This window comes from Sitophilus oryzae, unplaced genomic scaffold (assembly GCF_002938485.1).
Source record: "Sitophilus oryzae breed Bouriz unplaced genomic scaffold, Soryzae_2.0 scaffold_499_pilon_pilon, whole genome shotgun sequence".
Lineage (NCBI taxonomy): Eukaryota > Metazoa > Arthropoda > Insecta > Coleoptera > Curculionidae > Sitophilus > Sitophilus oryzae.
Window position 1 is genome coordinate 3,181,356 of NW_022147083.1, and position 16,025 is coordinate 3,197,380.

Genomic DNA, 16,025 nt, shown 5'->3' on the forward strand with positions numbered 1-16,025 from the left:
AACCAACTAGTGCGCGACTCCGAAAATTGGAACCACGAAATACAATGCTTTTGACAATAAGTTTATAATCTGTATAACATAATCTGTGATAGCAGCTTTTAATTTTATTAAGACCTACAATAGTTTAATAAATATTTATTATTTTATCAAGAAAAACGAAGAAGTAATTTTTATATTTATATTACGATTTATAGTAGATATATTGAATTTTCTATAAAAGGGCCAATTAAGGTAAATTCATTTTCTTCAGTTCCATTCCTAACCTAACCCTACTATCAGCTCGGCAAATGACTAAAGAATACAAGGACAAGAACATATCGCCTATGCACAAGAAAAGTGACACAACTAAAAAAATCAAAATTTTCAGGAGAATGCTTTAAAGTTTTAGCAAGACTTTTAGCTGGTATTAAACTGTAAATTTTATAATTACGTTACATATAGAAGTCGTAGATATTAAAGTAACCTTTTGATTATAAAACCTGCTATTTTTTTAGAATGTATCTTTTTTGCATTTAGATTTAGATGCTTATTTGTGAATTTATGTCACTTTTCCAGATTAACTAATAGTTGTTTTTGTAATTATAACTATCCAAACAATATTTAATAAAACTTTATTTTATTCATATAAACATAAAAAACGAATTCTGAAAACAACAAACTGTTTAAATAAAACAATATTAAACTACTTAAAAGTATGATTTAAATGACAACTATATAAATAGTAAAAAACAGTAGGTAACAAGAATCAGACCCTCAGACAACTTCAGGTACTGTTTGCTTAACCTAACAAAAACTTTAAAGACTGTTAAAAAAATTAAAATAGTACTTTGGTACAACATTTTTTTTAAATAATCCTAAAATACTTTCCTTTTTTTTGTCATTCAAGGAGGGTTTAGTTGCATACAACTGGTGTAAAACTAATTGATCGCTTCTATTGCTGCGGGGTGTTTTTATTTCGGCTGTTTGAAACTCTTTTTCTTCAAAAGAATTTTTAAAAAATAATTTGTTTTGGTTCTTAACAAATTTTACAATTCTTAAGTCGCCAATTTTTAAAGGCACGTTGGTCGACGTTTTGAGGTTATTAAATCCCAATTTGGCAAGGTCCTTTAAATCGAAAAAGCTTTCGTGGTTTAACTCCTCTACTGCATACGGTTGACCTGTCTTCTTCGCGGTTCTAATAAGGGTGACATATTGGTCAGGAACATAGATCGGTCCTGATTTAAGCGAACGTGTAATTTGTCGTTCAATAACCGAATGGACACTGTCGCCCTCATTCTGTGTATGGCCTTTAATAAGGAACTTGTGGGTTATGGAGTTAACGTATGCATAATTTTGTACTATGTAAAAATACGTAGCTAGCATAAAACGGTTTTTCTGCTGGCCGCAGCAATTGTCCGAAAAAAAAATTATGTCTATGACTTTGTTTTCATTTTGGTCGGCATAAGTTTCTAGTGACTGGACATACTTTAATAGACAAGTGCCTATTTCACACACTCCTCTATTAGCCTGCGATTCGTCCCACACGAAACATTTGGCAGTATTTGTTTTTATTTCGTAAACGGTTAAATTAAATACATTAAGTTTTGACGTGTAATAAAAACAAGATACATCACCTCTTGGACACTGCAGTACGGCTTGGAGGTCATAGACAGCCACAATAGTAGTATCAGGACTATTTTCCTTGTCATGGGCTTTCTCTTGACGAGATAAATCTTTTTCTATTAAATGGCTATCGTAATTTTGTTTCAAGCTGTCTTTTTCTTCATCAGAAGCATTGAAATAAGCAACGCAATCCTCGCATTGATCTTTTTTTGGCGAGTAGAAAGATATATTAAATTCGGAATTAAATATTCTACTGAACATTAGATAGTTGCCAAAAGGTTCGTTTTTCTCTTTACAGGTATTCACGTAGTCGCGATGAATTTCTGCTAAGGATCTGCCTCCTTCAATGTAATCTCTTTTGGAATCGCTTCGTCTATAATGGCTTTCGATTTTCGGAATGCTTTCAATATGACGCCTTATCCCATTTTTAATTGTGTCTTCTACTCGATGATGTTTGCCATGTTTGCCCCGCATTTCAGAAGAAATCATACCCCCGGCACAAAGTGTCTTCTTTTCAATGATTGTTCTTATAGGTCGATCTGAAATGGCCAGCGTTGACTTAAAAAAAGTTTTACATACTCTATGCCTCCTTCCATCTATCATAAAATAAAAGGCGTTATTTGGCTTTCTACTGCTACCTTCGCGTGTATAACGATATTTCACCCCTAATTTTTCAATATGTGCTGACAAGAAGCAGCGCTGGCTCTGGAGATCGGCCAGTTTCCAGTAATCAGAAAATATTTTAAGTCGGGTCTCATCTGGTATATAAGAACTGCATTTCAACCAACACGTTTCTTTGCACGGTTTTCCTATTTCCCTCTTTTTAAATGTCTTTTTTGTTTTGCTACAAGAAATGTAAGATTGACCAGAATTTCTTTGCCTTTTCGCTATATTTTTCTTCCAAGACTCTGGATTTGCTTTTCTTTTTCTGACCTTCTTCTGTTCATCAGGTACTGCGGGACCATCTGGCAAGTTTTCATCATCGCTGCTGGAGGAAAATTCTGGTACAAAATTTAGATCACGTACAGAATCATCCGACGAAAACGGCTCTTCGTCACTTTCTGAAATAAACAAGTCTTAAGCACGTTACTAGAGAAAAATAATAAAACTACTAACCGTCATTTTCCGCCGACAGCTGTGATTCTACTGAATTAAGAACACATTCCTTTAAAATTGGCGAGCTTTCAGCAGTGCATGCGATTTCTGTATTATTAAACGGACTTGCCGCAGAGCAATCCATTGTTGAGGCCTCGTTAGAAATCTCTGTACCTATTATAACAATACTATTAAAAATATTTTATTGCTTTCAGAGATTGCAACAATAATAATTAAGATGTTATTGTTGTAAAGTAAACAAAACGCACCTTCTTTTTCTGTGATTTGAGTACCTAAGACGAAAAATGGTTGATTTGGAACAGGTAGTTCTTTAGGAACACAAGCCGTTATGTCATCTATAGGGCAATTATTGATGGTCGACGTATTCTTAGAGGTTTCTGTAATTATTATCCAAATAGCAAAACACCAAAGAAGAGATGTAATCTTTTTTATTATTGTTAAGAAAAAATACCTTGATCTCTTGTGATTTCAGACTCTATAGAAATACAAATGGGTTCATTTTGACTCGGCTCTATTTGTGAAACACTAGCGGTTTCAATATTATTCAACTGAAAATCTGAATTCAAACTAGAGTCGGAAACTCGTGGACCATCCATGTTCATAAAATTCTCCAAAAAACCTGTAAAAAATTAATTTAAATAAACTAGTACAAAAATGCTTAAAATGGAAATATAATATTAAAATAATACCTACCTTGATCGTTTTCTGACGAATTTAAAGGTATAAATACCCATTCACTGCCATTGATTACTCGACTGTTTTTGGCCAGTTTTAAAATTAGCTTGGATCTTTCTGACATTTTGTACTAATTTATCAGGAAAAGTGTCACAACTCTAAAAGAAGGTATAGAAATTAAGCGTTTATTATCAGGAAAACTGACACAAACTTAAAACTGTACATAAAAATTATAAAGTTTTATCAAGAAAAAAGGCACAACACAAAAAAATACGCTTATTAGATAAACATTTTATTAAAGCAATACTTACTTTTTCATCAAAAGCGTCACAAAACCAAATCTGTCACTTTTCTTGACATATACCCAAACAAAATTAAAATTTATTTTGAAATGTGCCGATTTTGCAGAAAAACTCGCAAAGCTTTCCGCACAACAGTCGGTAGTTAACTGACTGAGCCATAAAGTAACTAAAATAAAAGAGTGTTTGAAAGGTTGTCTAACTTGGCCATAATGTTGCATAGTTCAGTTAGGGCTCCAAAGCGTCGCCACCTGCTACCTGTCACGTGTCATGACAAGATTGACAAGTGACATGACAGCAAATTATTTGTATTTTGCAGTTGTTTACAATTATGTTTTGAATTTTGGAATTTTGTTATTATTTTGTGTAGCATATACTTTGTTTGTTTGTTTTGTGTTTGTGCGTACAGAAATGATGGAGGAAGTTTTATTTCCCGAGGAACTTATATTTCTCTATGATTTGAACTTTGTTTTGTGCGATGTGTTTTACGGTCATCATGTAATATTTTGTTCAGTCGATGATGTGATTTGAACACGATCCAGGAAAGGGTATCATGCAAAGCAAGTTCGATATGTAAAGACATTGCCCATCTCTGAACTCGATGAACGTAAAACGAACTGACTATATATTCGCGCCTTGATTTCACAGTGTTGAACATTTGCTACCTCAACTAAACTTCAACTGCTGAGTTTATAAATCCAACTTACAGGTGAATTAATTTTTGATGATGTCTTATTTAAATCTTAATCTGTTATAATAGCATAGATTGCAAACCCTGCGATCTTATATGGTTTGTTAGTGGCGTTGTTAAATACGTTTTATAATACTATAGGTTAATCGAGGGGTAAACCGCTGGTGTATTTTGGTGTACAAGATGTTGGCATTTTTGGCATTTTCGTGGTATTATTGGTATTAGTACTAAATTATTTGGCATTAGTGTACAGAAATTCATCAGCGGTTTACCCCTCGAGGTTAATTCAGCATATGTTTTATATTATCAAATTTAATTTAGCATTTAACTGTAAGCATTTAAAAAGTGTACAATAGTTTATACTTTTCAAATATTCCGTTTTTAAAAATAAATTTTCTGTCAAAATGTTTTTTGCAGTTTAATTTCGTAATATTTTTAAAAATACATAAAATTTTAAATTCACATTTAAACTGCCCGCCTTTTTGTGGTAGGTAATGCAGATACCTATTTTACCGATTACGTCTGTCATATTTCTGTTAGTTCAGTTAGGGCTCAAGGGTGCGCTACAATCGATCCTCGTTTAACGTGTTGCCTACTTTTTACTATGGAAATGACAACTCTTTTATTTTATATTTCTCTATGGACTGAGCCGTTTTTCGTGATCAGACCTGCTCAGTTTGGCACGCGCACCAAAGTGACACATGTGACCTCTGGTGGTTGTTTGTTGAGTATCATTTCTGTCGTTTTTGTAGATAAGAATTTTGACCTTTTAGGTATGTTTTATGCAAAAAAACGAAAAAGTGAAAATTTTTGATTGTGTCACTTTTCTTGTGCATAGGCGATATGTAACGTCCATCCGCCCATATATGGGCTGCAGCAGAATTTGTGACATTAGACGCCATTTTTTTGGACATAACGAATGAGTCATCATCGACAATTTTGGCGATTTTTAATTGTTGTTTTAGTTGGTTATGTGTAGTGAACTTTGTACAAACTTTATTATAATGGTAATTTGTTCAGCTTTCAAGTGTAAAAGGTGCAATTTTAGGAAAGAGGCAGGAGTTACGTTTTATAGGGAAATAAACAGACCACTCCATTTTTTTACCGTTTTTTAATTGAATTCGCATTCGATAATTGTTTTTCTTATATTATATGTACCTGATATGTGCTATACGTGGATACTAGTTGTATACCTTTTGTTAATATTTTAATACGTTTTTTTTTCGTAATTAATTAGTATGATACTACCGGATACACCATAGGCGTAGTGAAAACATTTATCAAAAATATAAATATCGTTTCAAGCCGCTATGTTAAGATTTGTCCTTGTGTTCTTTAGCTTGAGCTATGCAAAAAAGCAAAAGTAGTTTTTCAAAGGAACGCTTATCAAGACAATTCCTATTTGGATATCTTTGAACATAAACCCTTCAGACCAACAAGCAATTTTCCTCACAAAATAAAATTATTAATAACATATCCATTCCTTTGGCCATCAGATTCTGCTTCATTTTTCTTGATAAAATAATAAATACTTATTAACATATTGTGGGTAAATTAAATAAAAGTAAACTGTTATAAATTTAAATCAAGTGCGTAAACGAATGTCGATTTTGAAAATAGCTATTAACTGTCACTAGAAAATTGTTATGGCGACACCGGCCATCTTGATTGCCATTTTATTGAAAAATCGCTGTTTATTTAAAATCTGAGCCAGATATAGGAAACCCTAATATAGTTTGAAAGAGCATTTAAATCTGCTTTGGCTTATTTAAAAAATACAGAGTTTAGCATTTGGCATAACGAAGTTTTTATGTAAAATATATATTTAAAATAGACCAGTAGTTGTTGATACCCCTATATACATTTAAGGAAGCATTCAAATTTTTTAGTAAAGTTTATTTCTGCGGCTTAAAACCCAGCACAAGAATTAATTCTGAAAAGTAATGTACAGGGTAGGTCAAATTCGACGCTTTTAAATGGAAACACCCTTTTCTATAGGAGATAGACGAAATCTAATATCGGTGTCTGGAGCCCAATTTTCATCAAAAACATGATGCTGAAAACCGCACATCAATATCTGTTACCGTTTCGGAGTTACGGGGTGTTTTTCAAAAATGTGCATTTTTAACAAATCGCTGTAACTTTTTTGCTATGGAAAATTTTGTATTTCTATGAAAACATTTCCAAAGCACCTTTTTACGTAGAATTTAATGGTTTAAGTATAATTTTTTGAAAATTAATAATGTAAGAGTTATCAACAGAAAAATTGATTTTTTATTTGAGACACCCTGTATATTTTTAATTAACTGAAAAGAATTTAAAATTACCTTTCCAAAAATATAGCACACTTGATATTTTGTTATAATCCCCTTCGAAATACAGAGTTATTAAAAGTTCCCCACTTTTAACTAGTAGGCTTTGGACCCCTTATTGATGATATGCCCTTAATGGAACTCGAAAACATATTTTTCCAGCAAGACGACGCACCGCCTCTGAACGCTGAAGTTATCAGCAAATTTTTGCAGCCAATTTCAAGAATAATTGAATAGCTAACCAAGATCCCAGCCGTTGGCCGTCGAGGTCGCCTGACTAAGTGCCCATGGATCTAATCCTATGAATATATTTGCGAAAGAATAAAGGTTCCTTATTCTTCCGTATAATCTAGACAATAATTAGAAATAATTAGCAGATATGAGAGGGTATCTTTCACCCCCACTGAGTTAATGAATTCCGCAAGAAATGTTCAAAAACTGCCCCGTCTCACAGTGGAGCGTCCAATGCTATATTTCGGTCAGAAGTGATTTTTAAAAAGTTACGGCATTTTTTATTTACTTTATATTTTTCAAAAGTAGAGTCATCGGCTAATGAAAAGTTACTAATACTTTCACAAAAAAATAATTACGAAGTTGCTAATATGACCCCTAACCACAATACGTGTTAGCTTATCATTTATGTTGGTAAAATAATTTTAAGAAGTTATATAATTTTGAAGGTTTACCTAATCACAAAAAATAATTTGTTATACTACTTTCAAAAAGTGTTCTCTTCGCTGTTAATAATTTATATCTAAACATTTTAGAAACTCTTTAAAATGTTTTTTTCAAATCGATTAAGCCTATATTTTATGCATATTTATAATTAAATCAAAAGCAGAAAAAAAGGATCTAAATGGTACTACGTTTTGTCGTATTGCAAATTAACTTCCTTCATATGTGCAGTTTTCCGCAAAAACAAAGTTGGCTGCTGTCATCTGCTTATTCAATTGTTTTAATATTTGAGACATTACGTGGGCGCGCACCGTCTTCGATAATATTGCATAGCCTATTTAGGTACTAGTTATTATTTATCTCGTTTGCAATAACTTGAAAATTTTACATCGGTATTTTGCTTTGTGAATTTTGGCGTTGTTTTGAGTTATAGTGTTAACCAGTATTTTGATTATTAAGTTTTGGCGTTGTTTTCAGTTTGAGTGTTAAGCGTTTCTATCATTCGTTAAAATTTTGACTACTTTATTTTAAAACATGGTTCGTGTTAGTAGAAGGTGTCTTACCGTCAGTTACTTGGAGTGTGCGGGAAACGAAGAACTTTTTTTTTCACGTTTAAAAGCAAAACATAATTTTACCAATGATGGATTTAAAGCAATAAAAAGACACTTGCAAAAAAGCTTTCTACCTCAACTTCGACAAAAATGGAAAACAGCATGCAGAGTCAAAGCAGTGTTTTTTAAAAAAAATGTATCTTGGCTTGATAAAGATATTGTTATTGACAGCAAGTACCTCTCTGATATTCCTAAACAAGGAAGACCATCTAAAAGTTTCGAAAACAGCTCAACTTCGACAAAAATGGAAAACAGCATGCAGAGTCAAAGCAGTGTTTTTTAAAAAAAATGTATCTTGGCTTGATAAAGATATTGTTATTGACAGCAAGTACCTCTCTGATATTCCTAAACAAGGAAGACCATCTAAAAGTTTCGAAAACAGCTCGGACAGAAAAAACGAAGAAAATTGGCCAACATTAAACAAAACACTGATATGAGTCTTAAAGAAATTGAATGTATTTTCTTAAAACAATTGGCTGCAGCGGGCAAAAAGGATGAAGCGGAGGCCATTAAAGAAATTTTATCCAAAGGAATTAATAGTTATAAAAAACAAAATTTGTGTGATGTGTTTTCTAAACAGGAAGCTTTAGCGTTAATGGTAGATTTAAAACTGTCAAGATATCAATATAATTGTCTAAGAACGAAGTGCAAAGAAAAAAATGCTCCAAATTTTCCAAGCTACTATCAGATTTCTAATGCTAAAGCGGATTGTTATCCATTAAATATGGTTATTACCGAAAGGGGGGCTTCATTAGCTTTACAAGATCTTTTAAATCACACCACAGAAAGAATTTTTATGATAGAGGAAGTTAAAAAGTGTGCAATGGAAAGTTATTCGAGAAGTTTTACGTTATTTTCCAAATGGGGATGTGATGGCTCTTCAGGAAATAGCAACTACAGACAAAATTTTACTGATTTAACAATTTCCGACGATAGTGTCTTTGTTGTATCTTTAGTTCCTCTTCAAATAGTATCCACAGAAAATAACGTTGTTGTATGGAAAAATCCCCATCCTTCCTCTCCAAATTATTGCAGGCCTATTTTCTTTGAATTTTTAAAAGAATCACCAGAAAATACTAAACTAATTACCCGGAAGTACAAAAATGAAATTGAAAATTTAAATAATACCGTAATTTTATGTACTGATAAAGAGCTTCATATTTGTCATAATTTGTCTTTCACTATGATAGACGGTAAAGTCGCCCAGGTCCTTACAGAAACATCTTCTGCAGCATGTTGTACAATTTGTAAAGTTAAACCGTCGGATATGAACAACCTTAGTAAAGTTATGAAAAGAGCAGTGGACGAAAGTGCTTACCAATATGGCCTATCCAATTTGCACGCTCAAATTCGCTTTATGGAGTGTATTTTACACATTGCCTATAGATTACCATTTAGAAGATGGAGTGCTCGTACCAAAGAAGAGAAGGATCTTCTGAAAAATACCAAAAAGAGAATCCAAAATGAACTAAAAGAAAAGCTTGGTATTATAGTTGATGTACCGCGGCAAGGAGTAGGCAGTTCAAACGATGGCAATACTGCTAGAAGATTTTTTCGAGATATTGACGTTGTTTCGGACATAACTGGAGTTAGTAAGGACCTTATTCAAAAAATGTCTGTTATTTTGCAAGTTTTGGTGAGCGAACATCCTATTGACGAAGAGAAATTTAAAAAATTTTGCTACGAAACTGCTGAACTTTATGTTTATCAATACAGTTGGTATTATATGCCTTCATCTTTACACAAAGTTTTGATTCATGGTGCTGCCATAATTCAATCAGCGACTTTACCAATCGGCCAGCTTAGTGAAGAAGCCGCGGAAGCAAAAAATAAATACTTCAAGATATTTCGAAAGGACAGTAGTAGGAAATGCTCAAGAACTGCAACGAATGAAGATGTTCTGCACTCTCTTCTTATTTCGTCTGATCCGTATTTGGCAACTTTACGTCACAAATTTAAACAAAGTAAACATATGGAGTTGGACCAAGAAGCCAAAGAACTTTTGATTTTATAGGAATCCTGTAGAGTATTGTAAGCCCTATATATTTTTAATTTTTTTTGCATTGTTGCCTTTCGGTTTTAATTATTGATAAAAAACATTTTATGCGCTTTTAAAAATCCCTAGCAAATAATTATGATATATCTGAATTTTTGCAAACTGCTAATTTTATATTGCTAATAATTTTAACACACTAGGTATATAAAAATAAAAATAACCTACATAAATCACAGAGTACGGGCAATGAAGAAATTATTACATAATTTGGAACAATAATGTCAAAAATCAGTTTAACTTTTTAGGGGTTTTAAAAATAATTTTGTTTTTTCAATTTTTAGATTACGCAGTGAAGTAGAAATCGCTTTAAATCAATGTGACCTTTGACAGAAGCCATCAACAAAACCAAACAAAAACAAAAGCCCTAATTTGCAATAATTAATTCTCCATATATGTCTTGTATTCACATGTTAGGTTCGATATTGCAAAATTCACAGTTCTGACTTTCAAATATAATATGCAATATCAGTTCATGTTATCCATAAAAATTCAAAATTGTTTAAAAATTTCTATTTTTCATTTATTATACCAATAAATATTTTAATTTTAACCAATAGAATTAATTAAATACAGTTTTCCGCTTTTTGGCCGCAAGTCTCTATCCCTCGCGCCACCGTGCGTCTGTCCATAACAGAATACGGTCGATATGTCGAGCACCTGTAGCAAAATCTCATGTCTTGGTTTGCTATTTATTTTTATTGTTATTAGGTATAGTTTATGTGTGTTGATGTTGGTTAAATATATTTTAAATTGTTATAAAATTCTGCATCTCTCATAGCAAATATTATTTTCGTTTTAATTGATGCTCACAGCTAGATTTTTTTGCATTACAGTCAGTGCCGTTCAAAGCCAACTCATTTAAAGCGGGCGAATTTTTATATACTCTATATCTCGAAGAGGAATCGAGCAAAATATCAAGTGTGTTATATTTTTGGAAAGGTAATTAAAAATTATTTTCAATAAATTAAAAATATACAGGGTGTCCCGTATAAAAAATTAAATTTTCTGTTGATAATTCTTAAATTATTAATTTAAAAAAAATCATACCTAAACCATTAAATTCTACGTAAAAAGGTGCTTTGGAAATGTTTTCATAAAAATACAAAATTTTCCATAGCAAAAAAGTTACAGAGATTTGTTAAAAATGCATATTTTTGAAAAACACTCCGTAACTCCGAAACGGTAAGAGATATCGATATGCGGTTTTTACCATCATATTTTTGACAAAAATTGAGCTCCAGACACCGATATTAGTTTTTGTCTATCTCCTATAGAAAGGGTGTTTCCATTTAAAAGCGTCGAATTTGACCCATCCTGTACAGGGTGTTAACAACCTTGTTTATTATAGCATGCATATTTAAATATCTCAAAAATCAAAGCTTTTAAACATATTAAACCCTTATAATAAATGTCTTATAAATAAAATACTGTGTGTGTGTGTGTTCCATAAGAAAAAATATAACTTTGGTATGGATCTTAGTTCTGAAACACCCTGTACGTTTCAAAATAATTTTAAATTATGCATATTGCCTTCCCACATACTCGTATACACATAAAATATTTTGTTTCTACATCTTTCCGTTTTTGTATAATTAACCGAGGCGAATGAGCTGCGCCATCCTGTATGTTCCATTTAAAAAATTAACTTCGTATATAACTTTTAATTACACCTTACACCAATTAGAGGTTTGGATAGTTTTAGAATGTGGTCCACATAAGCCTAAAGTTTGTCCAAGTCCGGGAAGAATTCAACAGATGACATTCAAAAAACAACAGTTGTCATTTTCCTAGTAGTGTCATATTAGAGCACCAAGTTGTATTTAGAAGCGACCGATGTCTCAACTTTATTTGATAAACAGGGCTATGCAACAATTCCGTTGTTATCGGGTACAGCCTCATGTAAATTTTCTTAATAAAACAAAAATTTCAATATTCACACTTTATTAAACAAAAACAAACAAAACGGCTTAAATATGAAGTAAATATTCTAGACATTTTGCATATGGAAAGAATAGCAAAGAATGTGCAAAAAATCTAACATTGTTCCATTGCTCTATGCATATCATTTTATATCTAAACATTGTTTAAAACTACATATTATAAATATTACTTTTATAACACCTTAATGTAATATCATATCAAAATATTTTTCTTTTAATTATATGGGATTACCGAGTTAAACACCTGAAAAGTTCTAATGATAAATTTAGACTTGAAGCAATTTGTATAAGTGGAGTATTTTATAACATCAAAATAGACACTATAGATATTCTTTCCTAAACTACTTTATATTATAATTCAGGTTTGTTAATAATTTACGTTGATCAGTTTATTAGATATTTAAAAGTGTTTAATTCGTATTTCCGTAAATTGATAAGATCTTGTATATAAAGGGATGATATGAAAAAGAAATATTGAGCAAAAAATTATACAGGTGTGTTTTGCTCACCTATAATTATTGTAGATAAGAAAACAAACCTAGGAGATATGTAGTTAAGATATGGGTCGGAAATAAATAGATATTAGGTAAATTGTCAACGAACTACAAGGTAAATAAGTAATAGCGTGCGCCTAAAATCTAAAATACAATATAGTCGTGTTGTGATATTTAAGCAAAAAGCTTTATAAATATAGCATACATATAGACATCTCAAGATTTACTAATCGTGTGTTCTAGGATGTAACTACGATTGTAAATTTAGAAGCTCTCAGATATTTGAAAAGAACGGGTTTACCCTGAAATTCGGCTGCGTTTAGGTAAAAGGTTTAACGTAGATTTACTATACATATATGTTTAAATTATTTTTTGCTTCAGTTATTAACGATAAATAAGGATAACATGCATTATGTGAACAATATTGGTTGGTAAAAATATAATCCAGTAATATTACGATTTAAACCCGACAAAATTCAGAAAGTTTTGAAAATTGGTAGGTATGTTGGGGATAGCATGAGGATTACTAAACCGAAAAGTTCCCACCCCTAAATAGTGTGCGTCATCCCCCAGCACATCGTTTCTACCCCCATTTTGAGTTTTTTTAGATAATCTCGGCAACGGTGCAATTCTCGACAAAAATACCTATATAGAAAATTGTTCGTTATAAAATTCTCTATCAAAAAGATAATTACACTTTTTTTCTAAAGTTAATAATAAAGTGGCAAATAGGGCGCAAATACAAGGGTTGGTTGTGACTAGCACTATCTGCAGTTCAATCTAATTTAAACTTTAATGTTTAACGCTAACAAAAAGCAGTAATCACTAAATTATACTAAGAATTTTAATATACTTTCTTCTCTCACACTCCTCTACCCCTATAAAAAGGATGATTTGTACTTATTTCCACATCACGCTAGAGGTAAAGTATTTGATGCCTTTTTTTTAAAGTGGTATCCCTTATAGGCCTAATCCACTAATTACAAATAAAAAATAACGTTAATTACAAATAAATATAAAGTTAACTAGTAATCTTCGTCATCTTCCACAGGTTCAACATTCAAGCATGACTGTCCATGGCAATGATAACACATTGCAGAGCAACGCAAGCCTGCTCTTCTGCAGCTACATCTGTATTCGCACCCTAATTTGCATGAACATGAAATAAGCGTTAAAATAGATGCGGGGGCTGGCTCTTTGTTTGTCATTGTTGGGATTAATATACCGCCAACTTTTTTCCACCCCCAGTCGGTAGGTTCGAGCATAACTCCTCTCCATGTTTGAATTTGGTGAAAACCCCGATACGAGTGTTGCCGTTCTGCAGCAGAAGTTGGTGGTAGTTTTGACAACATGACAATGTAGTTGGCTTTACCAACAAGTTTGTTGAAGTACATAAAAGAGTGTGGGAGAAGAACGTGTATTAAAATTCTAAGTATAATTTAGTGGTTACTGCTTTTTGTTAGCGTTAAACTTTAAATTAAATTGAACTGCAGATAGTGCTACTCATAACCAACCCTTATTTTTGCGCCCTATTTGCCAATTTATTATTAACTTTAGAAAGAAAGTGTAATTCTCTTTTTGATAGAGAATTTTATGAAGAACAATTTTCTATATATAGGTATTTTTGTCGAGAATTGCACCGTTGCCGAGATTATCTAAAAAAACTCAAAATGGGGGTAGAAACGATGTCCTGGGGGATGACGCACACTATTTAGGGATGGGAACTTTTCAGTTTATTAATACATAGGATGTCCTGATTATTTCCACCAATTTTGAAAACTTTGTGAATTTTGTAGGATATATCGCAATTTGAGCCATAATATTACTGAACTAATAGCTAAATTTGGGTATCAATACAATTAAAACAGATGTATGAGTTCGGATATAAATAGTTAATAGCTGTGAAAGTTGCAGGGGTTATTTCCCATTAATAGTTAAAATAGGATAGGTTCTATTAATAATACTTAATAATTTCACAATATTAAACAATACTGATTATATTCAATGTCTGAATGACATATTTTTTTACAATAACCTACAATATTTTTGCTTACAATTTAATAATGACCCTGTATTCAAAAGGCTATAAAAACGATATTTTTTATGATTGTGTTACACTTTAAATCTTCATAATTGGGATTTCTTCAGGGTACCAAAATGTACTTTATTTACAATAAATTTATTAACTTCACATTTAAGGTGATGTTGTAAAAATATTTTGTATTAAAATCAGTCATCGCGTTTCTTTTTAATAGAAATGTTATTATAAAATCACCTGCTATTTTTGTATTATAGATGGTCGAAATAAAATATGTTGTCGCTTGTTTAGAATTTATATGTTTGTGTTTGGCATGCATTAGAAGAATGTTTCAGACACAGATCTCCTAAAGCCAGAGTCTAGAATAACCAACTTACAAATTTTATATGATGGCCTACTTTGTATACATTAATTTTTTAAAAATATATTTTTGATACAGATTATTTCTAAAAAAAATAATTTATTAGTCTGTTTTTTTAAATAGGTGTGTACCAAATAATATTATGAAAAATACTGGTTGGATAAATTTTAGAATAGCCTCTACATTATAAAATAAATAATATAATAGACAATTTATAATTACAAAGAGTATATTTTTACAATATTTAATAATGACCACTTTCAGCTTTAACACTCTTCTTAATATAGCTTCTATATACCAAATGAATTTATAAAGAAAATTATTATTTCTTATATTTGCTGAATAATTTCTATACAATATTATGATATATAAAAAATAATTTTAAATGTTAAGTGGTCTGTAGTACAATATTCATACTGTACTTTATTTCTTTGTACTATACCTAAACTAGACAATCTTCTGCAGAAACTTTAGCTTTCTTAAAATGATAATGACTCTCTCTTTTATTCCATATTTTATCAAATTCTTTCAATAACTTGGCACGTTCTAAACGAAGTACGTGAAAAAATTAAATAATAAGTAACTAAGTCTTGCTAGTGGCTAAGTTTCAACTCCTACAGACAAGCTAAACTTCTGATTGCCTGACACAACACGACATCTATAAGATAGCCGAACAATTAAGGCCCCTTCTAAAATTCTATACCACTATGAGGCGATTTACAGTTAATAATGCCCGTTCAAAAACTTTTTATGGAGTTTAAAACTATCCAATAAGTTCTTAGTGAATGAAAGCTCAACTTATTAAGATTTGGTTTCAAATAATTCTTTACATCCATCCGATTTTTATAATGGACTTCTAACATTTTCGGCACTTTTTCGGCAATTTATTTTAGATATAGAGCCAGTAATGAGTTGGTATATACCGATCTGGCCATCAAAACTGCGTGATCTGGATCTGGACGTGTAAGACAGTGATGTAGACAGCTTAAATGAAAAATCAAATGTATTAAAAAGAGATAATGTTAGGTTGACACATTTATTTCTTCTATGCGGTATTGCCGGAAGTTTGCATCAAAATTTCAAACTGCTCAAGTCTTTACAAAAAATGTTGCTTCTAGGCTTGGAAACTTTATTTTTCACATCTCATTTTACTAC

General features: G+C 31.5%; 1 protein-coding gene across 1 annotated transcript; it reads right to left on the reverse strand.

Moving 5' to 3' along the window:
- Positions 1-216: 216 nt before the first annotated feature.
- LOC115886868 lies at positions 217-4,774 on the reverse strand. Its single transcript, XM_030906192.1, has 6 exons — positions 3,705-4,774; positions 3,412-3,551; positions 3,170-3,337; positions 2,967-3,095; positions 2,719-2,871; positions 217-2,663 (listed from the first exon to the last, which is right to left on the reverse strand). The coding sequence occupies exons 2-6, from the start codon at positions 3,515-3,517 to the stop codon at positions 796-798; spliced, it is 2,424 nt and encodes an 807-aa protein (XP_030762052.1). The 5' UTR covers positions 3,518-3,551; positions 3,705-4,774; the 3' UTR covers positions 217-795.
- Positions 4,775-16,025: the final 11,251 nt, after the last annotated feature.